Source organism: Nannospalax galili, unplaced genomic scaffold, assembly GCF_000622305.1.
Source record: "Nannospalax galili isolate Female #2095 unplaced genomic scaffold, S.galili_v1.0 scaffold27, whole genome shotgun sequence".
NCBI classification, from domain to species: domain Eukaryota; kingdom Metazoa; phylum Chordata; class Mammalia; order Rodentia; family Spalacidae; genus Nannospalax; species Nannospalax galili.
In genome coordinates, this window is record NW_008357993.1 from 997,789 (window position 1) to 1,021,324 (window position 23,536).

The window sequence follows — 23,536 nt, forward strand, 5'->3', positions numbered from 1 at the left end:
GGTGGAACTCTAGTCTAGTGAGATATTCTAAGAGAAGCAATAACATATACCTGATCAAGTCATTTTGAGAAAGAGGTAAGACCCCAAATTAAAGACAGTTGAATCCCTGAAAGAAAAGTACCAGAGCAATGTTTAACATATTTTTCAAATTTATTTAATCTCATTGGCCTTCTTTGGTCTTATAGTTATTAACATTGGTGGCAGCTAGTTTAATGTACTAAGTAGCATGCCATTCAATTAAACAGCAGTCCTGATGTTGCTGCTAAGGTGTTTATAAATAGGATTAAGATCTATAGCAAGATGATACTAAAACAAGAGAGACTATCCTCTATTATCTAAGTCTTGTCGAGTCAGTGGAAAGGCATTAAAGGCAGAACTGAAGTTTGTCTGAGGAAGAAGAATTTCTTCCTCAAAATCACAGCATCAGTTCCTACTCAAGACCTCCAGACTACTGTCTGTCCCACAGATTCAGGTGTTCTAGACCCCATGAGCACATAGATCAATCCTTAAAGATAAGCAAATTATATATTCATCTGTGTATAAATACAGACTATTTATAACAATGTATAAGACATTTATAAATTTAAGTGGCATTGATAAATTTTAAATAAAATATAAATGTAAAAAAATCATGTTTAAAGTAAATAATAAATATTTTTAAATAGCTAAAAATAAATATGTGAACAAATATGCAGGTGTATATACATTATATATAAATGTCCATATATATATATAATATGCTAAGTATTTGTATATAAGTTGGTTCTGTTTTTCTCTGGCAGAATGCTGAACAAATATGCTAAAGAATTAATATTTCATACAACTTTCTTTGGGAAACACCATAAATTTTCATCTACAGCAAGGAAATCTTACCTTCTACAACAAACCCACATAATCAGATACAGGTAGCTATACGACCAAACTCCACTATTTATGAGATAGGAGATGAAATGCAGTTGTAGCTATGCTCAGCATCTTTTCTACCATCCCCAACACCCAAAAATGCACAAGTTTGAACTGCCAGTGTCTAAAAGTAGGCACTCCCTGGCAATACATAGAAAACTGCTATCTAATCTTTGTCTCTGACATCAATTAGCACACAGACATTTCACCTAGCCAAGATGATGGGTAAAAATCCCTCTCCTGAACAGTGATGGTTGGATACCAGTGTTAAGATTTAAAGTGCTTAATTTTCTTGGGGGGGTGGGTGCTGATATAAGGGTGGAACCCATGCACCTAGTGGGACAAAGATGAACTGAGGCAGAAAATCTGCATCCATGTCAAACACTGCCAAACCTGAACAACCTCTGTGGCTCAGTTACACAAGCCAATAAGCCTACATCATTGTTTAAGGCAATCCAACGTGGGCATCTTTGGGTGCTTCAGTACATATCTGTTAAATTACATTAGCATCCTCACCGATTAAAAAAAATAACAAGAGAAAAATCTGAAAGTGCAAGAATATAGAAAGCCCTTCCTGGGGACATAGGCTGGCCAGGGCAGCAGAAGTCTACTGAGCGGTCAGCATAGGTTTTGTGTTTCTTAAATATTCTGAGCACACAGAGGATGTCTGTGTGGACAGACCTCAAGTATCAATGCAATGCTCTTTAAACACCTTAGAATCTGATGAGAGCTATGCTCTTGTCCTGAAGTAACACCCACATGCATAGAGTCTAGCTGTTAGTTCCAAGAGATTCATGCAGTTCTATATGCCTAGCACAAAGATCTGTGTACCATAGCAAGAAAACCCTGCTCTATATTGTGGTAGGGAAAACTGTGCACACCGATGTTTGTTATAAATAGATAAAGAATAAAAACAGAAACCTGCTTTGGCCGAACAATTTTCAACAAATTACAGTCATTTGTGAGAACCATTTACCCCGAAGCTGAAAACTTCATTCTCATGATTCAGATGTGCACAGCCAACAGAGGTCTGTGTGAGCTCCACCTACCCCAGTAAACTGTTAGTGCTCAGCATTGTGGCACACAAAGCAGAGCCCTCCTATGTCTTTGAAAGGGGGAAGCTAATACTGACCATCAATAAAGTCACAGATAATTGAAAGGTTTAAAACAAACAGGTCAGAGAATTTGGGAGGTAGAAGCCAAGTGCAACAAAATTTTTCCTTCTTAATGACATGATGAGACTAACAACCAGCTCTAAGGGATCAAAGTGAACGTTGGGAGAAATAAGAGCATGGTACTGCTGTCAGAGGGGGCAGAGCGGGAATGAGTAAATGAAAGGGCCCCGACCGCAGCAGTGTACACATTCATCAGGAGCTTAGATAAGGCTTAAAAACAAAAGAAAAGTGACACTTGCAAGTTTTCCTGTTATTATAACTAAAACTCCTGCCATTGCTATCAACCGTAAATAAAAATGACTCTTATCAGCTAACGCACTTTAAAGCTTCATTTGTCAACTTATCACTGCAGTCAAGGAAAATACTAGAGTAAGGAAGAAAAGACAAGAATATATATGTCCTGGTCAGCTGTAACTGTCAACTCGACACGGCCTAGAGTCATCTGAGAAGAGTCTCAACTGAGGGATTTCCCAAATCAAATTGGCCTGTGAGCGTGTTTGTAGAGGATTGTCTTGATTTCTAATTTAAGTAGAAGGACTCAGCCTATTGTGGACAGCACCACTCTCTAAGCAGGTGATCCTGGGCTGTAAAAGAAAGCTAGCTAAGCATTGAGCCTTCAGGAGGGTAGTGGGGATAGCAAGCAGCATTCCTCCATGTTTTCTGCTTCAAGTTCTTGCTTGAGCACCTGCCCCAACTTCCCTCAGTCATGAACAGTAACCTGTGAAACTAAAATAAACCCTTTCTTCCCCTAAGTTTGCTTTTAGAGGTCAGTGTTTGGTCAGGAGTATCTCAGTCCCAAACCACTCACAGGCTGGAACAAGATGAAAGATGTCTTGCAGACCAGGATTCTGAATTGTGATTTCAGTACACCTTGGTAAAAAGGGTTTCTCCACTGTGAACACTGTCAAAATAGGAAAGAAGTCAAGTGTGGAATATTGTCTGATATTTAAGGATTTTTAATTGCATTTTAATCATTAAATCGTATCTTTTGCTTACCCAAAAATGAACATAATATACAAAGCAGAAAACAGTGCAAATTTTAACATCAGAATCTGTAACAACTTCTTACAGATAAGTAATTTTGTATTCTGGGTAATTCAGGAAAGCAGTAGGCGGGAAAGTCAGGAATGGCTTACATCCAGCTTTCTGAAAATGACACTTGCAAGGAAACAGGGTATGTCATGGAGTCCAATGCAGAAGACAAGGGTCCTTGTCTCTTTCTACTACTGATTGGCTTTGGCATGATAGGAATCAATGAATGAGCTCTCTGGGCTTCAGCTTCTTTGCCTGTATAATAAAGCACTGCACTGCATGGCCAATATGCAGTTCAGCTCTGCATCCCCAGAATGCAAAGTCAGAATATTAAGACTGATGAAGAAGCATGGTGTGTTTGTCAGTCATTTGAATACAGGCACCAGATAGGACCATGGTATCATCAGTGACTGTTCAATTTGAGGCTCCATGTACTGTCTGCATCTCTTCCTGACATTTGCCTGAATCTTCCATCTTCTTGGACAAGGGAATAAAGGTCAACGCCACCACAGGGATAGAAAAAGTTGCAGCTAGGTTAACTCAGCTGTGACATTACCTATAGCATTGCAGGCAAATGACATTTACAAGGAAAACTACTCCTAATGACAATGATGCTTTCCTTGACCAAACTCTAGTCCAGCTCCTAAAGCTTCTTCTGTGCACATCCTCATGAAATAGAGCTTTCACAAAAACTCTGCTAAAGTCATTTTAGCAACCCCCCTGCCCCTGCCCAGGTACTTAATCCTCTTCAATGTGTGATCATGAATTTCACCCTTTATAATATACCTGATAATACCTAATTACCATGCCTGACTTCAGCAAGAACCCTATAAGGTTGCTTTAGTCAGAATTCCTCTTATCCCTGCTTTTTAAAAAGTTAATTTACTTTTATTTTATGTGTATGACTGTTTTGCCTGCATGTATGTAAGTGCACCCATGCGTGCAATGCCCATAAAGGCCAGAAGAGAAGTGTTGGATCCCTTGGAACTGGAGTTAAGAATGGTTTTTATCCACTATGTGGGTACTGGTAACTGAACGCGGGTCCTCTGCAAGAGCAGTTAGTGCTCTTAACTGCTGAGTCATCTCTCCAGTCCCACCCCTGATATCTTAGCAACTGTTTATCCACTGTCCGTGCTCCTTGGATCTGAATTCCCATTTGCTTGCTTATACTGTATTCAGAGTTGAGTCTAATGTCTGTCTTCTTAACTACAAGACCTCACAGAGTGGTCTCTATATATGGCTTAGTGAGCCTAAGAAAAGTCTATCTTCTCATGTTTTAACATATACTAGGGACTGTGAAGGCTCATAAGAAGTAAAAAAAAAAAAACCCTTAGATCAGTCTAAGTGTAGAGCCAGACAGGCTCTGGCAGCAAACAATGAGGTAAAACGTAAAGCTGCCTGCTTCTGAGTCAGGCAGGGTTTCCCTGAGATGACACCACATATCCTATTCTGAAGGAGAGAAAGGTGTTTATAAAGCAGGTGTGTGTGTGTGTGTATGTGTGTGTGTGTGTGTGTGTGTGTGTGTGTGTGTGTGTGTGGTTTGGAGGGAAGGGGATGATGGAGAAGTTGTGCTCTATTAGGGAATAGCATTTCATATCCCGAATGTGGAAAAAAGTTGGTCTAGCTGAAATCAAAGGTGAGATTGCAGGTGTGGTGGGAGTGAGACAGGAAGGAAGGGGAGTCTGTGAAGAGGACACCACATACCGAATAGGATCAAAGATGTTAAAGGATTTGGGGCAGGGAAGTGGCAGAATCAAACTTGGCCTTGGGAATATCATCTTGCAAGCTGCGTGGGAAGTGTCACAGTCTAGGAAAGAGCTCCAAATAACTTGAACTAAAAGGACCCAGGCACATACAGGAGACTAACTTAAAATATATTTGAGAGAAATTATGCCTTTTGGTATTTATTGAATGTGTGTGGAATATTAGAAACTATACCAAGAACTTTATGATTCATGAGCTCACTGAATATTCACAATAACCTTATGATGCAACTCTTGTGAGGCTCAAAAGAATAGATGACTTGTCCAGTGCCATATACCTGTTAAGTGAGATAATGTATTAGTGGGCGTTAAGGAGAAATCCAGAATACTTCTGATGATTCTGAGCAGAAAGCCGGTGTAAGTGGTGGTACTGAGATTTATTGAGATGGGTTACAAAGGCGGTAGAGCAGCCTTAGTGATGGCTTTTGTTTGGGAATAAGAAAAGATTGAGTTAATTCTGAATATTGACGTTGCTTTGTCTTCCAATGGATTGCTGCAGCAGATCCATTTAAGCGAAGGCTAAGTTCCTGTTCCAAGTTGTGCACCTGTACACCAAACATAGCCGGCAATTATTGCCAGTGTTCATAGTTGCCTATCAAGACAAAACAGACTTTCTGATGTCCTTAAGACATCAGCAGCAGCATGTCCCATTGAAGTGGAAGATTCCAGGGACAGCTTCTTCACCAGAACTCAAAGCTTCTCAGCATTTGGTACCACATTAGTTGGTACCATTGTTGTGAGAAACTATCTGACAAAGGCAATTTGAGGAAGGCAGGGTTTATTTTGGCTCAGACTCTGAAATCCCTTCACCAGAAGATAAACTAAGACTTAGATGCAGAAACTAAAGAAATATCAGAATGGCCTAGAAACCAAAATTCATTCTCCCATTTAAGAACAAAGTTAGAAAAAAACGATTCTTCAGGATTCCTAATAGTGAATAGGATTATTTAAATATGAGGCTTCTCTTTTACATTGCTTCTTTCTGTACCGGTGTGCAGAGACTAACAAGCTGTTTAACTGTACTGCTATATATACTCTTAAAAAAGATAATCCAATGCTTTCCAGGACTTTCTTCTCTATTTTGGAATTACAGACAAGTTGCAGTGATTCCAGGTCTAGCTCTAACTTGGTAGTGAATAATGCTTCATTCTAAATTTAAAAATTAATGAATCTATGACAAAATGTTAGTACAAATAAGATCTCAAAGCAACAAAAAGATTAATATTCTCTAATTTTAACATCCTTCTTAGAAGCAAAGAAATCTATAAAAACCATATAGAAAGAACCACCTACAGCAGTTATTTTAAACCATCCCAGCTGTCCTTTTCTTGTCTGCCACAGTGGAAAGCCTTAAGGTTATATACTACATATTCTTTTCTCTATGTGAAATACAAAGAATGGTGTTCAAACACTCAGAAATATTAAATAATGGGTTTCCACTGGAGAAAAGAAGAGCTGAGATTCTCAGAGAGTTTGTTCTCCCATACTTAGAAGTTACAAGCAATAGCAGAAAATCACCAAGACCTGCTGCCAACATATTTCTAGAGCCTTCAAATCTGTAGACATCACTGAGAGATCATGCATCCAATCATCTAAAATCCCTCAACCTTTACACAAAGTCATTCCAGAATTAACCAATAATATGTTATGGATACTGGGCAGTGCATAATGAGTGAACTGACTTCATTTTGTTATCCTGTCCTATTAACAGATGAAATTGAAGCTCATTGAAAAGTTGTCTGAAGAGGCACAGTTCATAAGTGTCTGCAATGGAACCTTAAAGACTGTCATTTTAACTTATTTCAGTATTCCACACATCTCACAATTAATTTATTTTTCCTTGGACAACCTCAAGTTCGTGCAAAGTCATGCAGAAATATTATAGTTTCAGTGCTGTGTGATAGCCGTTCACTGGCCTAAGAAGTATGAACCTTATTCTTAGCCATTTACAGTTTAAGATATAAAACTGGTATGAACAGTCAGAGAAGGTAACAGAGAGTGAGGAAACAATGACAGGTTAAAATTTTCAGTAAGATCAAGCAAAGCATTAGTTAGCTAGCCCTTAACTAATCATAAGCATCCCGGTTTTGTGAACTAGTTGGGTGAAAATGTGGTTGGAGACCAGAGGAACACTGGGTTCTCAGTCCTGAAAGAGGTGCCCAAAATGATCATGTGATCTGTGCCAGAATGCAGATCCAAGTCCTGATGGAAACATATGATACTCAAGATGGGCCAAGTTTTATTTTTTAATAGCTGAGCTTCTAGTTGGCACCAGAAAAATCCCGTGCCAGCTGCTGAGGAAATAATGTACCAGGAGCTGGCAGGCACCAGCACTTGCAAAGCCAACAGGTATGGATGCACAGTGGGATACCAAGGTGTTAGTGCCTGGAAGGCAGAGGGGAGTAAGAAAGAATGTGAACACAGAACTGTCCTCATCTAGGTCAGCGAAGATGGCTGTGTGTGAAGGAGCACCTCTCTTGTTAGAGAGAGAGAGAGAGAGAGAGAGAGAGAGAGAGAGAGAGAGAGAGAGAGAACAAACAAGAAGAAACAACCCAGATCTAGTTTGAGCCACACCAGATAACTAGATAAGCAAATGAAGAGACTGCAGTCCTTGTCAAGTGGATTCCGGGCTGACATTCCATAACATCTGGGGAAAAGACAATAGTGCACATCTGGGAAGGAAGAACACTTTCCCCAGATTCTGAAGTCAGACAGGTATCAAAATGAGGAGAGGTCCAGGGGGCTTCTCAGTCTGCTCAAACTGCCATAGCAAATACCACAGATGAGGTGATATAAGCCACAGACATTTACTTCTCTCCACTCGGGAAAGTGCATTCCGAGACTGAATGCCCCTCAGCTCTGGTGAGGCTCTTCTCTTGGGCTGCAGATGGCTGCCTTGTCAGTGTGTCCTCACATGGCAGAGTGAGGAAGTGCATGAGAGCTCTCTCTTCTTAGAAGGGCCCCACTCCCATGAGGAGGACCAACTCTCAACACATCTCATATAAATTGCTTCTTACAGGCTTATATCCAAATATAAGCACATGGGGAGCTCGAGCTTCAACACTTGTGAGGAAGTAAAACACCAAGCCCATAACCAGGGGAGACACAAAGGCAATGAAAGAGACTTAGGCTCGAGGGATGGGGGCGGGGGGAATGAAGAGATAGGAGAAAGAGGAAGGGGACAGTGAGCTTCCAGTAGGATAAGGTCAAACCGCAGCCAGAAAACGAAGCAGGCCCGAACACGTACAGCCTTCTTATGTCCTTTGGGCCCCGTTCTCAACCATGATTTCCTTCGCAACACTCACTAGCATCTACTTGTCAAAACAAATAAAAGAACATTCAAGTTTTCCAAAATAATTTTAAACTGCACAAAAATCACAAAGACACAGTTACTGACACTACTTGGATGTTAAGTCAAAGAATGATATAACTCCTCAATGACTTTTAAACAATACCCCCTAATCATTATGAACTCAGAAGATTATCTGTGCTCCTTTCTCTTCTTGGTCCTCTGGCAGGCTCACTTTCCCCTCCTGTAGTCAGGGGAGGTGTTACAGGACCATATGGCATAGGACATTGCTAGCTGGTTAGATAGTCACAGACGTGCAAATCAAGCTTTGTTAGGAAGAATTCATTTTAAAAGCAAAACTAAAAGAGATGGGGAAAGCCAGGAAACATACCTCCTTGCTAAATTCTGTCCTAGATACGTACTGTTGCAAGTGAACATACAGTTCACTAAGGAAGCAAAAATGAACAAATTTAACAAGTACGTGTTTCTTTCAAAGGACGAGGCAGTCAAAAAGCACAAAATAAGAATAAAAACTATTCAAGGATCCTCCAACACATTTTGAGAGACTTTGAAGCTTAGAGACCTACTACTTACTCCAAGAACTGCTCTATCTCCTGAACACATATAAACAGCCAAGAACTCAACTGGAAGAAAACACAAACGCTTATGTTAGCAGGGTCCTGCTCAAAGAGGTCACAGTTACTCTGGTATTTCAAAGACATGAGTCCTTCAGGACACAGTAGAATGATGAGGGTCAAAATCCCTTGGGTTCAAAAGGATTTGATTGTGGCAACGATTCACAAATCTTTAATAAGCGTGCACTATGTGCTAGGTATTGTGCTAGGTACTGTGGACACAGCAGTGAACAAGGAGACAGAGGCTGGACCCTCGGCAGCTCACATTCTTGAGAAGGATACAGACAACTGGGTGTTTGAGCAAGTAATTTTACAATACGCTAGACTAACAGGGGGTTGCTATAGGGAAATTTTCCTGAAGGGAAAGATTTAAATCCTGATCCCTTTTCTGAAACTCTCTCTGTAATTCCTCTAACATCTGTCTTTCACATGCTATTCCAAAAATATCTCTTAAGCACTTAAATGGAGGAGGTATTAAGCTGAAGAATAGGCTCAGTAGTATGGATAAAGGGTGAATAAAATACAGAGCTTCTCTACCCAACGAGCAGACACTCTGGTGGCAAAAAGCACAAGACATTTACTAAAAGACCACAGACGTCACAGGTAAAATTATGTGACAGCACAGAACTAAGAGATGTTTTATACCTGGGGAGTAAGGTGACCACTGTGGAAAGATTAGCAAGAAGAGTGCAGTTCATGCCAAGACAGTTTTGTACACACACCACAATGCATGAAGATCACAAGGGCTCCACTTGGCCAAGGCTTAGACAAACTGCTTCACCATTCTGAATCTCAGGCTCCTCATCTATGAAACGGTGCAGGTGACAAATATCTTGTAGTAGCATTAGTAAAGACAGTAGAAGTTCAGGTTACTGGCTAACATTCCATGATAGTGATGAGGAAGAGAAGTGGTGGCCAGAAAAAAAAAAAAAAAAAAAAAAAAAAAAAAAAAAAAAAAACCCAAAACACAAAGGGGGCCCCTTTTGTGGAAAAAACCCCCCAAACGGCGAATCAAAAAAAAAAAACCCTCCCCCCCAAAGCCTAGCAGACAAGTTGAGGCCTACTTGCTGAGAAGACTCCACAAGCTGGACTTAGTAAGAGACAAATCCTGTCCACACCCAATTTGGAATCATTATCCTCTACTACCTATCCTCTGATCTATCTTGAGGATGACAGAAAATCTACATACTAGGTATAGATCTATGTATTTTATATATACAATTTGGCTTAATTGTCGTAGAAACTCTGATAGTATCATATCACAGTCTTTTTTCAGAAATGACACTGAGAATCAGTGCTAAGTCCACAGAGGCACAGCCATCAGGTAGGAATTTTAAGGACAGTTGCTCTTATCTTTGTCCTATCAGCAGTCATCTACCTCAGCTGCTCAAATGTTGAGAATAGTCTCTTGGAGCTGCACCTCAGAGCCATCCTGAGTAACTGCCTGTGCAGCCGTCCCTTTGCCTCTACCTCCTGCCATGCAAGCTGAGGAGCGCACCCTCTTGCCCTGGCCTGGTCTAGCCAGAGTCATATGCCAGTTGCTCTCCTCTTCTCTCAAGCCAGTCCTCATGCATTTCTTCTGTGTCTCAATGTTTTGTAGAACTGTACTGGTTTTCTGAAATATGCTGATGATGTCCTCAGATTTCAACTTTACCACGATGGCACATATTCACATGAAAAGCTTTCTTTCTTATGTTTTTAATTCACTTTTCCTTACATGTTGGCTCGAGAGCTCACGAGTTTACCTCACTGAACATTTTAAACAACTTACATGTTCACATCGAAGGGAGAAGGACAGAAGGGTTCCAGAAACCTAAAACACACTGAAATAGTTTCCTCTACAAAACACAAAAACAAATAAAGTAGTGTGTTGTTACTGAATATTGCATGCCAGACTGATTTACGGATTTATTATTTTAAATTTGATCACATTTGGTAACATAAACTGTTTTCTCAGTGGTTGTCCAGACAGGGAGCTTTGGAAAAAATATATGAGTCACTCGAATAAGCAGGTAACTCTATCCTGATCAAGAATAAACCTGGGGTGGGGGAATAGGGCTGGATCTGGAAGGAGGGGACAGAAAAGCGGGAGTGAATGTGATCAAAATACATTGCATGCATATATGGAATTTCCAAGAATTAATAAAAATATTATATTAAAAAAGAACAAATGAACAAATTGTCACAAAGAACAACTTTGTATATCTGTTAAATCTCAAATGCCATGGAGTCACTTAGTAACCTAAAGTGATAAATGTCTCTTTAAGACTATTTAATTAAGGTGGCCCAGCCTATTAAGTTCAAGGTTCTGATCAAATGTCTCCACTGAATAGGAAACAGGACTTTAAGTAAGAAAAAAAAAAATTGTTCAAAGACTGCCTGCGTTGTAGATGATAATAAATGTGTGAATATAATTACAAGACTGCTACTTTCTTCCCTTCTAAGTTCTAGCTTGCAAAAGCTAAGTTCTATCTATGATCATGACATAAGTCACCCCACTCCTTTTATTTTTGCGGAAATACTTTTTTATATCTGGTAAATTTTTCAACCACAAAGCCCTGAAGAATGAGTTGTGAAGTAGGTGACAGTGTTAAGATCACATCTTAGTATTAATGCTTGCAGTTCTCTAAGAACTGCTCTGGAAACATTCAAGTCAATTCCTACAGCTGCCTAAGCCAGTCAAGACCAACACTTTTCATGAGTCAAGTCATTTAATTAATGTTGATGTTCTTGCAAACAAACAGAAGAACCGCCTTCTCCCTTTATTTCCTCATCAAATTACATGACCGTCCATCTTTGCTGTTGAATTCAGGACTATTTCCCTCTCCATATGATGTGTAAGCTCTATTCCTTCACTCCTTTTTTGTTTTTTTCTATATGACTTTTCTTATTACAATGGCAATAAGTTCTTATCAAAACACTTCATCAGGTAAAAATGGAGAATAAGCCTACATATGCACGCACTTCCACTTTCTTTTCAAAGACACACTTTGCAGAATATGATCTTTTGTTTACACTTAGTTCTATTTGTCTGCTTTAAACTTATTTTCCTAAAGTAGAATGCTGTTTAAATGCAAATAAAGATTTTTATTCAGTATCCACTTACAGCTATAATTCTTTGGCCTGTTAAGTCATCCAATAAAATATTTTTGAACACAGGGTCCCAAATTATGTATGCTTACCTACTTCTAATATCTTCACAGGTGCTAGTGAACCAATGTACAATATGCCTGTCAAAACATCTAAATGTTAAAATTAGAAGCAAAACTCAGAAAAAAAAACAAAAATAGACTCACTAATATTTTCTGTAACTGCTTATTTTATAACAAACCTCCAAGATGTGGATTCCCCAATTTAGAAACCCTGCTTTAGTCAAAACATGAATGCCTTATTTAAACTCCAAAGTCAATTAAAATAAGGAATAAATAATTCTATTTTCCCAAAGGTTACTTATTTTAGGGCTGAAGTGCCTACCAGGCAAACATTTGAACTTGAGTTCAGATCTCCAGCATCCAGTTGAATAAACCAGGTGTGGCCAGCAGTGTTTGTAAGCCCGATGCTGGGGAAGTGGGGACAGATTATTCCCTAGAGCTCATTGGCCAAACAGTCTAGCCAATTGAGAAATGTTGGGTTCAATGAGAGACCCTGTCTCAAAAGATAGGGTGGAGAGCAATTGAAGAAGATATCCACTGTGAACCTTTCGCCCCCACATGCATGTGTACACACATGCACATGCACACATGTTCACACATACATACATCACACACACATACTTTCAAAAAAGACTACTTATTTAAATAGGGCCCCAATTTAAAGGACCTTAATTAGGCTACCCTGAGATAGATGCATAACATACAGAAGAATTATTTAGCATAGTTAATATATATTAATGAAAGAAACAAGTAAAAAATATTAGGGAAAATATTTTATAAATAGTTTAAGATTTTATTGCTTGTCACTCTAAATATAGCAGAAGAGTAATCAGCTTGAAACCTATTTAATTATTATGTACAAAACAAACTTTACTCAACAATAGTCTTTTCATATGAACACTAATCATGCTATAGAAACTTAAACACATTCAAGTAGAACCTTGTCATTTAAGAAATATTAGATGTGGTAACATCAGTCATCAGTAGTAAATAAAAGAAACAGGAAAAAAAATGGATGGATGGAACTAACCAACAGGCTACACAGGTAGCAATTAACTAGATCTACTTCAGTAGATCTATAATTAGAATGAGTAAGCCTTCAAAGGCTTATTTACACATTGAAAACCAGTATTATGATAATGCTTTTCAAGTGAAAAAGAGATTCATATAATTAAAGAGGTTTAACTTGGCTAAGGTCAGTAAACCAGTTTGTGACATGAAAACTACATGTGATTCACTGCAGTATAAAGTTTTATTGGAACAGAGTGACATGCATTCTCCCTGTTGCGTGTATCCTTTCACTCAGCAATACAGAGTTCAGGTCTGTAAAAGGTCTGCAATTCATAAACTATTGGCTGCCTTTCCCTTTAATGGCTCTTTTCTTGATATAGTCAACAGATCTCAATCCAATACTCACCCCATTTCTTACCTAGTCATAGGCCATGAGAGTTGTTTTGTTGTTTCTTTCTTTGCTTTTATTTTAAACTGGTTTGGTAAGATTTCTCTTACCTGCTCCCATGTTTTATTCTCCTTTTGGATTTGTGGCAAGTTCTGGGCTCCATTAACTCTGCCAAGATCTACCTGCTTCTACAGCCACCTTTTGCCCCTATGTGTGCTTCCTCTTTCTCTACAATTTTAGTTTTCAATTGTCAGAGTCTAGCCCTCTCTGGTCTTACTTCCTCCCAATCTTATCTGCCATTACAATGTCTATGCTTTGTAAATTTTGCAAAATAAAATGTAAATCTTGAGTTTTCTACATTTTTAAAATGTAATATATTTTTAAATTTTATGTATGAGTGTTTTGTCTGCATTTATGTGTTCCTGTGTCATGCAATACCTGCAGAGTCCAGAAGAGGGCATTGGACCCCTTGGAACTTGAGTTACAGATTGTTGTTAGCCTTCATATGGGTGCTGGGACCCAAACCTGTGTCCTCTGTAACCATTTAGCCATCTCTCCAGCTAACCCCACCACCTATTTTGATCTTGACTGTACTTTGTGCCTGACATGTCCTTTGCCAGAGCTATACATGTTAAAATCCTGGAATAATTAAAAATACACAACTCTCCCATGAAGATATCTCAAGCTGCTCAGTAAAAATTCTCACTATTTAAAAGATTGCTGTGGTTCTTACATTTCTGCCTCGTTATTTTTCTTTCTTTCTTTCTTTCAAAAGTTGGTTGCATAAAAGGTATGTATTCTCATATTGATAATTCTTATGATAAGATGATGCCAAGATGTGCTTCATAGATATGAATCATATTATAAAAACAAGAAGTCTTGGGACTTGGAGAGATAGCTCAACACTTAAGAGCAACTAACTGCTCTTGCAGAGGACCCTGTTCAGTTCCTTGCAGAAGAGGGGGTGGAAAGATTCTAAGAGCCAAGACTGGTTCATGAACATAAGAAAACAGAGGTTTTCAGACCTCTGGGAGCTTGCTCATATGAACTTGTACCAATGATGACTGCATGCACAAGACCCATACCTACTCAATTAGACAAAAACCCAGCATAGAACTGTGGACATGGGCAATGAGCCCCAACCTTAGCTGAGGAACTATTTGCAAATGATGACTTCAGGGTGAGGAAGAGCCGACCTTCTTTAAGGGAGTGATTCTAAATAGGCTGACTAGACTCCAGTGGATGAACTTGCACGGAGGGACATCTAGGTACAAATACTTGACCAAATAGACCTTAACATATACGACAGAAAGCATGAAATTCGGTGGGGGGGGCTATAGGGGGTGCAGCTAAGAGAGGGGGTCTAAATTTGACTAAGATCTATTATATGAAATGCATAAAAATATACTCAATAAAAATATAAATAAATTAATTAATTAATAAAAATTAAGAATGGGAAACATGGATTATGGAACAACTAAGACTTGAAAGTTAAATGTGATAAGCTCTCTATTCACAACATACCAAAATGCCTGTGTAGCATAGACACAGCACACCCAGCATAGAATTTACTTAGGTTCCTTTGCTTAGTTTCTTAATCATCTGTTTGTAAAATCAGAACATTAAAAAATCATGAAACCAAACTTGGACTTTTCAACAATATCAATGTTAAACTCAAAGAAACAACTTCATTGGTTTGAAATATTGAATGTAAAAGGCATTCTTACCTTAGAAAGTATGTTTAAAAGATGGAGTATTTTATTCTACTTGCAAGAAGACTAAGACTCAACCTAACATTGCATAGTATGATCAACAATGGACAGCAAAGAAATACCATCATGCCTATATGTATGAAAGCATCTTGTTGGACCATGTCTCTTATCCTTACATAATAATCCTATAAAACCACTAACATTATAGAAGCTTAAATCTCAAGCAAAATAATAACTAAACTGGTGACTCATCTATTAGAAAATTTCCATTTCTCACAGCACAATCTTACCATACCGATCAAAAACACCAGGTTATGTAGAAAAACAATTTTATTCATTCATCTGTCTATTATGAATTAAATGTATTGCTGTTGCCTTATCAGTGAACTAGACACTTACAAGGCCCTCACCACAGCAATACACATGGCCAAAATACATTACCTAAGGCCTCTTTATTCAAAACGGCATGGAATTAAACAACAATCAGATTATCAAATAGCAATAAAAACGAAGAGCATCCTTCTACTTTCAGTTGTTTTTCTGTCATTCTGATTGTGTCAGGAAGAAAAGCTTTGAGTGCTTTGACTTTAACCTTGCTAATCTCTTATAATCACTCTTCTTAACAAAGAACAATCGTCAGGCATGTTGCCTTCAGTATAGAAGCACACTAGCAGCAATTTAATATATTAATGCTATGCTTTCATTTCAATTTCATTTATGATGACTTCACTATATGTACATACATGATTTGACTTGATTTATGGTTTTCAACATAATGAAACTGAGTAATTCCTATAAACATTTTAGGTTAACAAAAATAAGGTTATTTGAACAAAAAAAGGTAAGTAAATTAAAACATGGATAGTATACACCGACAACAGAAGTCTTAACAGTATTACATGGAAATGGGAGAAACTTGTGGTTGCAACAGATACTCCTGGTTCTTTCTAGTTGTATAAACAATGAAAGGAAAGTCCAGTAAAGACCAGCCAAGTAAGGTAACACACGCCTTTAACCCCAGCACTTAAGAGGCAGAGGCCAATCTCTACAATATGACATTGAGGCCAGGCTGGTCTACACAGTCAGTTCCAGGCCAGCTAGAACTACAGAGAGACCCTGTCTCAAAACAAACAAACTAAAAGAAGACCAACTTCAAGCTTTTAAGACAGCAGTTGTCAATGCAAGAAGGAGGCTACATTTGATGATGTGAAGACATTTTTGGTTATCACATTTTTGGTTTTCACACATGGGAGGAAGATTGCTACAAGTGGGTAGAAGCCAGAGAAGTTGCTCAACATCCTTCAGTATACAGGATAGTCTCACAACAAAGATTCTGCATTGAGAGATGCTTGCTATGAATTATCCCTTACCTATCATTCTGAATCACCCTCTCTCTAGACACTGTTCCTTTCCTTATATGACCTTTGCCACTGATAACAGGGAAAATCCGGATCTAAGCCTTTCTCTGTTTTGCTCCACCCACAGTCATGGCTGTCAGTACTTAATTAGAATGAAGAAAGCAGACTATATCAACAGGTCCTTTATGTGTTAATACTATGCCATCAACTCTTAGACTTCACTTCCTAATTAAGCCACTTGAGCCATAAAATCTGCAGATGATCCCACAACACAAATAGGCATAAAAATAGCTAAGACAAGGGTTATAAAATTTTCACTAAAAATTTGACTCTATTGCCATGGATTTATTTTGAAAAATATAGTGTTTGGATCAAGGAACCATAACATTCAAGATAACAGTTTTTCATGTATCTTAGCTTTCTCAAGGGAGTTTATTTTAATGAAAAACTCAGCCAGTGAAAACAAACAAACAAACAACAAAGGAAAAAAAATAGTCACCAAGCAAACAAACTAGTGGTTGAAACAATTTACTTGGCTAACAGGCAAACACTTAGAATTTTGTTTCTGAACATATTACTGCACATACAAAACCCACATGTATAGCTGAGGGTAAAATGTTTATAAGAAAATTCTTTGAAGCTATTTTGTGGCTCCCCTCCCCACTCCTCCTCTCCAAACTGAGTTAAAAGCAGATAGCACCTGTGTTGATTTTTTTAACCGAACAGTGTTCACAGTGGTTCTTAACCCAGTGATGCTGTCTCAGTCTTCAACTGACTTTAAGGCTCTGTATAAAGAGTATGCTTCCAACACATCAGAGGCTGATATAGCCCAGAGGCAGCTCATGCCTTGAAGTTCATCTTGATTTAAGGCCTAGTTCTTACACACCTGTGCGAGTGATCTTGAATGTGAAACTGGATTCCTCTCCTTTCAGAACCTCAAAACACTGCCAACAGAGAAGCAGCATCACTGTCAGGAGCTACAAGCTACGGAGGTGGTAATTGCCAACATATATTTTAGCGAGAAGATATGGTTACAATATTTCCCTTTCCTCTTTTCCCAGAAACACTGGAATGAAGCCACATCATAATCAACTGGGTAGTGGAACATGGTGCCACATGCCTGTAATTCCTCTACTCAGGAAGTTGAGGCAAGAGGATCTTGAATTCAACACTAACATGGGCCTGTCTGTCTCACAAACAAACACCAAGAGAGACAAAGATTGGAAAGAAAAAAAAAAGGATATCCCTGCTGTGCTGCTATGTCTGGTCCACATCATTACCACTGAGTTGTTCTCTTTCTTTTTGTAATTTTTTTTATTTGTTTGCTTATTTGGGAGGAGGGTCCACATGCCACGAGCTCATGGAGGATAGAGGACAATTTGTGGAATCTGTTCTCTCCTTCCATCATGTGGGGCAAGGGCCTTTACCCACTGAGTCATTTCACCCACCCCTTGAGCCTTTCTCTTTAGAATCATTTGCTAAGCACCTGCTAAGTACAATGCACTGCACTAGCGAGTAAACATGTATTCATGCACAAATCCAACCCGTACACTCTGCCTTCCAGAAGCAAAGTTCGAATCCTTCCAAAGAGGTGGCACAGCACAAGCTTCCGATGAGCTGCTAGGGACATTCCTAACAAAACAAAAGGTAACATGTTGCCCAGAGGAGGCTAAATCTTGACAGCAGAGTGGTTAGTACATGGCCATGGGCTCTGGGGCCCCTAAGGGCAGTATAAGCCGAAAGTCTGGACATGAGAAACCTTGGCCAAAGGAATAGCCTAGGAAGGGGGTTGATCAAAGAGAAGGAAAGAAGAAAGGGAAAGGTCAGAACCTGATTCCTTACCAACCGTGGTATGGACTGAATTGTCCGCTCAAAATTCATCTGTTAATAAAATCACATGTGATAAGAAAGTAGACATGAAACTGACTAAAGGGACAAAGGGGGCTGATGGAAGCAGGGATTGAGACGGGGAGCTGGGGGGTGTGGAGAGCATTTTTAATGTATAATACACACGAAAGTACCACATACAATTAAAATACCCACATGTTGAAATCTACCCTCTGATATGGTAGCTAGAGTGGGGCCTTTGGGAAGTGATCATGTTTGTGTTGGGGTCCTGAAGGAAGACCATCATAATAGGATGAGTGCTCTTCTTATAAGGGGCACCAAAAAGCTCCGTTTATTTCTCTCTATTCCTCTTCCTTTCCACCTTCTAACGATACAGTAGAAAACAGCTGCTTCTCAAGACAGGAAGAAAACTCTTTTGGGGGGAAATGCATTAGCCAGCCAGCACCTTGATTTTGAGCTCCCGGTCTCCAGATCTGTAAAAAACAAATGTTTCCTATTCAAGCGACCCTCATCTCTTGTTCTCATAGCCCACGCCAAGAGTGCTAAAGACAAGCCAAAAGGTCTAGTTGAGGCCCTTCTCACAAAAATGACACATTTGATGTGGTTCCTTATGTGGTTCCTTTGTTGGACCAGCCTTAACTGTCACTGTTAGAACGTGGCTCCTCCATTCTCTCCACTGTCAGAATGAAGCTCCTCCTGTCACAGGCCCCTCAGCTGTCCATCTTCCTGGGTACCCAGTAGATTGGTGAAGACACTAATGTTTTCTCAAAAAAAAAAAAAAAAAAATTGGAAGGGAAAATCCAACAAAGATTTAGAGGTAAAAATGGAACAAGTTTTTCCCATAGATCTATGCCAAGTGGATACTACTCAAGGCATTTTGTTAAAGGAGTCTGCCTTATAATTGAATCTGACATGCCCAGATTTATGGGCTAAAATAAGGGTTTTCAACTGAGTCCCAATACATTAATAGGATGTCAGAGCACATGAATTCAGCCAATATTCTTAATAGAGTATAATGAAACAACACAAATCAGATATTAGAATACATTGTTGACGGTTAAGAGTAAGCATTATTTTCTGAAATTGTTTCTATTCTTTCCGTAGATCCAATACAATTATGCTTTAACTGAGTTTTAGTAGGGTAGGGCGCTAAAGGTCACTAACCTAAAGAAATCACAGTAAAAACCAAAATAATTTAACATGTTCTTCCTTTGTCCTGTTATTTTACATTGGGTTTTCTGCATTTGGATGTTTGGGAATGCATGCACCTGAGTTCATTATAGACATTTTTTCAATATGATTCAACAGGTAGAAACAAAAGATAGAACAAAACTGAACTCAGGAAACATGTTTAGATGCACAAGGCCAAAGCCTCACCACAGAGCACAGCAAGCCAAGTCTTTTCCTTCCATGTGCCAAACCACTGGGTGGAATCTAAAGCAGAAGCACACTCTCTGCTCCATTAGAAAAGCCTTTAAATGCCAGTCTCTCAAATTACTGGGCAAAAGACCAACTTTTCTCTAGGTATATTTCACTGAATAGGATTGTGGCCAATTCATATTTCTAAGTGTCTTTGGATTTGTTGGTATATTATGATTTTTATGAAAATTTTAACTAGATCTGTAAAGTATTTTCAAATATTATTTTAGAACAAACAGTTTGCCTGACATTTTTAAGTCATTTACTCATATACTTCACATAGCCCCAAAAGAAAGTTACCTCAGCCTCGGGCTGAATGGCTACTTCCGGATCAGTGAGGCCAATACCTGCTTAGCACTGCCCAGGGGCTTCAGGTTGCTACAGCTTTAGAAATTAACTCCATTTGACTTTCCAGAAACATTCTCAAAGTGTACGACCATGTCTCCTTGAACCTAACTTTCTTAAATTCAAGAATCACCAGTTTGTAATTTTAATAGAGGGACAACAGCTCTCCAAATCCACTAGAGAGGACTGCCTACCCTGTGGGGCTAACCACAGAGGTCGTCAAATGTCAGATCATAAGACAATCAAGGAATCAAGTGTCTTGGCCCCAGATTTGGCCCAAGACTGAGAAAAAAGTCTTGAAATCAATTAAATGACTGCACCTGGATCACTATGTAGAAAACAAAAGGGCTTTTGTAGCTTGATCAGCATGTACAACAATTCTACTGCATTCCGGTTTCACATATTCTTAACATTTTTAAACACTTTTAACCAGGTGATTCATATTTTGAGTTTATTCTGTTGAAAAAAACAGTTTCATTTATGAAATAAAAATATTTCTCAGTCTTAACCACATAGTGTGAGTGTCCTCACCAACACTGCCATCTACAGAGAACTTAACCATCAACACACACCACTGATGGAGAACAGAGCAGAAAAGCAACTTTTTAGTGTTGGGGGGGGTGCAGTATTTTAACTTGGTGATTTTTAAAGTTAAAAGAAAAAAGGGACTATACAACAAGGAACGTCTTTAGCAATGTATAGGAGGTTTATATCTGTCACTCAAGATGCGGTGCAAAATCTTAAAAAGAACTTTAAACTTCATGAATCTCTCATCCCTTGTATGTGTAGGCTCAGGAGTCTATTTTTGTCCTAAACATTTTCCCACTTTTCAAATCAGAGGAAAATTGTTGTGTGTTTGATGACAGAACCTATTCATATACTGACAAGTCAGAATCTGTTAGAGGCTTCTGGGGTGTTGCTCAGATGTGCTGGGGAACAGTCCCCACAGCAGCTCTCACTTCCTCTAGTGCCTGACAGCTTCTGAAACAGCAAGTAACCAGTTGCAAGTAGATTATCTCTTTAACCAGAAGTCTACCCTGCAGTACAGCATTCAAGCATGATGTCTTTTTGATCTTCACACACACAAAAAAAATTACTATTTCATTTCAGCCTAGAACAGATCTTCACATGAACATCCAGAAATGTGACCAAAAATGGGTATCTACATAGACAACATTAAATGCTCAAATAGTTTGAGAATTTTTAAACAGTAACAAATTATTGACTTTCCTTTCTGAAGTTTTATATTTTTACATTCCACCTGTACTCAGTAAAAGCAAACTGGAGGGGTCGGGAGGGCAGTGGCCTATACGCCTTCCCACTAAGCACAAATTCCCAGAATCCTAACAAAGAGCTGTTAGCTAAAGTACTACCAGCAAAAAAAGTTACAACTGGGCAACAGTTGAAGTCATGTTCAGATTCCCTATAACAAAAGGTTTGCATTTAACTGTGTCTCCAAGACAAGTCTCCTTGGGTACAGTCAACAGAAATGAAAGGGAAAAAGGGAAAGAAAAAATAATTTTCTGTGAATAAAGAGGTGAGAACGAATGGAATCCATCACAAGTCAAAGCTGCTACCTGTTCACAGCTTGAGGCAAGAAAGAGGGCCACTCTGACCCCAGGGGATGGCGTTTTGCATACATAATTTAAATAAATCACTCCAGCACAAGAAAGAAGAGCAGCAGAGCTCTTCTCACTAATTACCCCTGCCTGGCCCCCATGTGCTGCTTTCCCTCCAGAGCCCCACTACTTCATTATTCTGCCTTTAACTCTCTTAAATGATTCATTCTTCCCTCCGCTCCTGAGCACACGCTGCAGGGAAGCTACTATTTAAGTTTAATTTCTAGTGTCACTTGCTTTGGAGAGCTTGATGAGGGGGGGGGAAGCAGGACGAATCTAATTTAAAATTTTGTCATGATTTAAAGTGGCACACTGCAAGCCCCCCCCCCGCAACTATCTAGATACACAAGACCCTCTGGCAAACTATAATCTGAGCAAAGGACATTAATTGGGAAAGCGGAGCCCACGTGCTGTAAGAGATGTCACCAGGAGAAGTGGCAGCCGGTGAGGAGCAAGGAGGGCTGGAGGGTCTGGAGATGCCAGCTGCCCCGGCCTCGGCGCTCCAGGGAGAGCACGGTTGCCTCTTGGCAGAGCCTAGATCTTGCCCAGACACTGACCGGAGCAGAAATCAAAGGGCAGAGAGGCTAGTCACCGCCAGAGGGACAACCCGTGAGCACGCTGCAGGCGTCCCCAGCCCCAGTCCGCGACCCAGCTCCGCCTGCTCCAGCGCCCGGCGCGCCAGCCTTACCGTCCCAGCTCTGACTCCACCTCGAAGAAATCGCTCAGGGCATCCCGGTTGGAGCCGTCGATCCAGTAATCCGGGACTAGGCTTCCGGCCGGGGCCGCACCGGCGGTGACCGAGGAGCAGGAGGAGGAGCAGGAGGGCACGGTGACTTTGAGCATCTTCGCCGCGGGACTCCGGAAGCCGCCGCCGCCGCCGCCACTGCCAGAGCTGGAGCTGTCGGCCGCCGCCTGTGAACGCAGAGAGGTGGCGTCCTTCACCGCGCACACGCCCACCGCCGCCGGGCTGCGGCTAGCCTCCGCGCTGGGGAGCGAGGGCGGGCGGAGCCGGGGAGCTCGCCAGCCGAAGCCAGGGGAACCCGGAGCCACGCCAGCCGGCGGAGACCGGGCGAGGCACCGCAGAGCACTGGCTTCCTCCCCACCGGCTCCCGCCACCCCACCTCCGCGTCTCCCTCCCGCCAGCCTGCCAGCCCCCTCCCTGTTCCGGGCTTCCTCCTAGGCTGTGGCTGCCGCGCTGCCTGCGAGGGCGTCTCCAAAAGCAGGCGCTGGGGGAAGCCACACGGTCCCGGGTATCTCCCCGCACGCCCTCCCGAGGAGCCGGCAGCCTAGAAGGACACCGCACAGTGGGAGGCCAGCTTCAGCAGTGGCGGGCACCCAGCGGAGAGAGAGAAAGGGACCTGCTCTTTGCTGGCGCAACTCATCTCTCCTGGAGCGTGTCTTTCGTGGCGAGTCACTTCCACCTTGCACCAACCAGCTAAAGCAGCCAACCCTTGCTGCTCCCTATAGTCAAAGCTTAATGCATCGGTGGCAGAGGGAAGTGTGCTGTGGTTACCAGCTCCTGGCAGGGTTCCCTTGCTGGGGCCGGAGGAGAGGGAAAGGCCTGGGCCCATGCTGACCTGACTCACCTTTGAGGGAAGTCTTCAATTTGTCATCGCTGCGGGTGGCACTGCCGCCCTGTCATGGCTGGAGCTCCTAAAAGGGCATACACTTGGCTGTGTCTGGTTCAATTTCAGCCTCGAAAGGTCAGCAGCAGAAAAGACTCAGAGAAGGGCCCCGGAGAGGCCAACTACTCAAACCTTCTGTCTTAAGGCAGGATCTGTCACCATTCTTGACAAAGATTACTACAGTTAAAGCTTTTTTCTTCCCAAGAGATGTACCCCATCATAAGCATTCTAATGTCCAACCACCAACTGTCACGGAAATTCT

General features: G+C 40.6%; 1 protein-coding gene across 1 annotated transcript in view; it reads right to left on the bottom strand.

The window, feature by feature from the left end:
• The window catches only part of LOC103752296 (calcium/calmodulin-dependent protein kinase type IV), a 250,202-nt gene extending 227,094 nt beyond the window's left edge, over positions 1-23,108 (bottom strand). The window contains exons 1-2 of the mRNA XM_029557644.1: positions 23,008-23,108; positions 22,338-22,561 (exon numbers count right to left, since the gene is read on the bottom strand). Of these exons, the coding sequence (XP_029413504.1) occupies positions 22,338-22,561; positions 23,008-23,031 (248 nt within the window). The 5' untranslated portion in view covers positions 23,032-23,108. The remainder of the gene's footprint in view (positions 1-22,337; positions 22,562-23,007) is intronic.
• Positions 23,109-23,536: the final 428 nt, after the last annotated feature.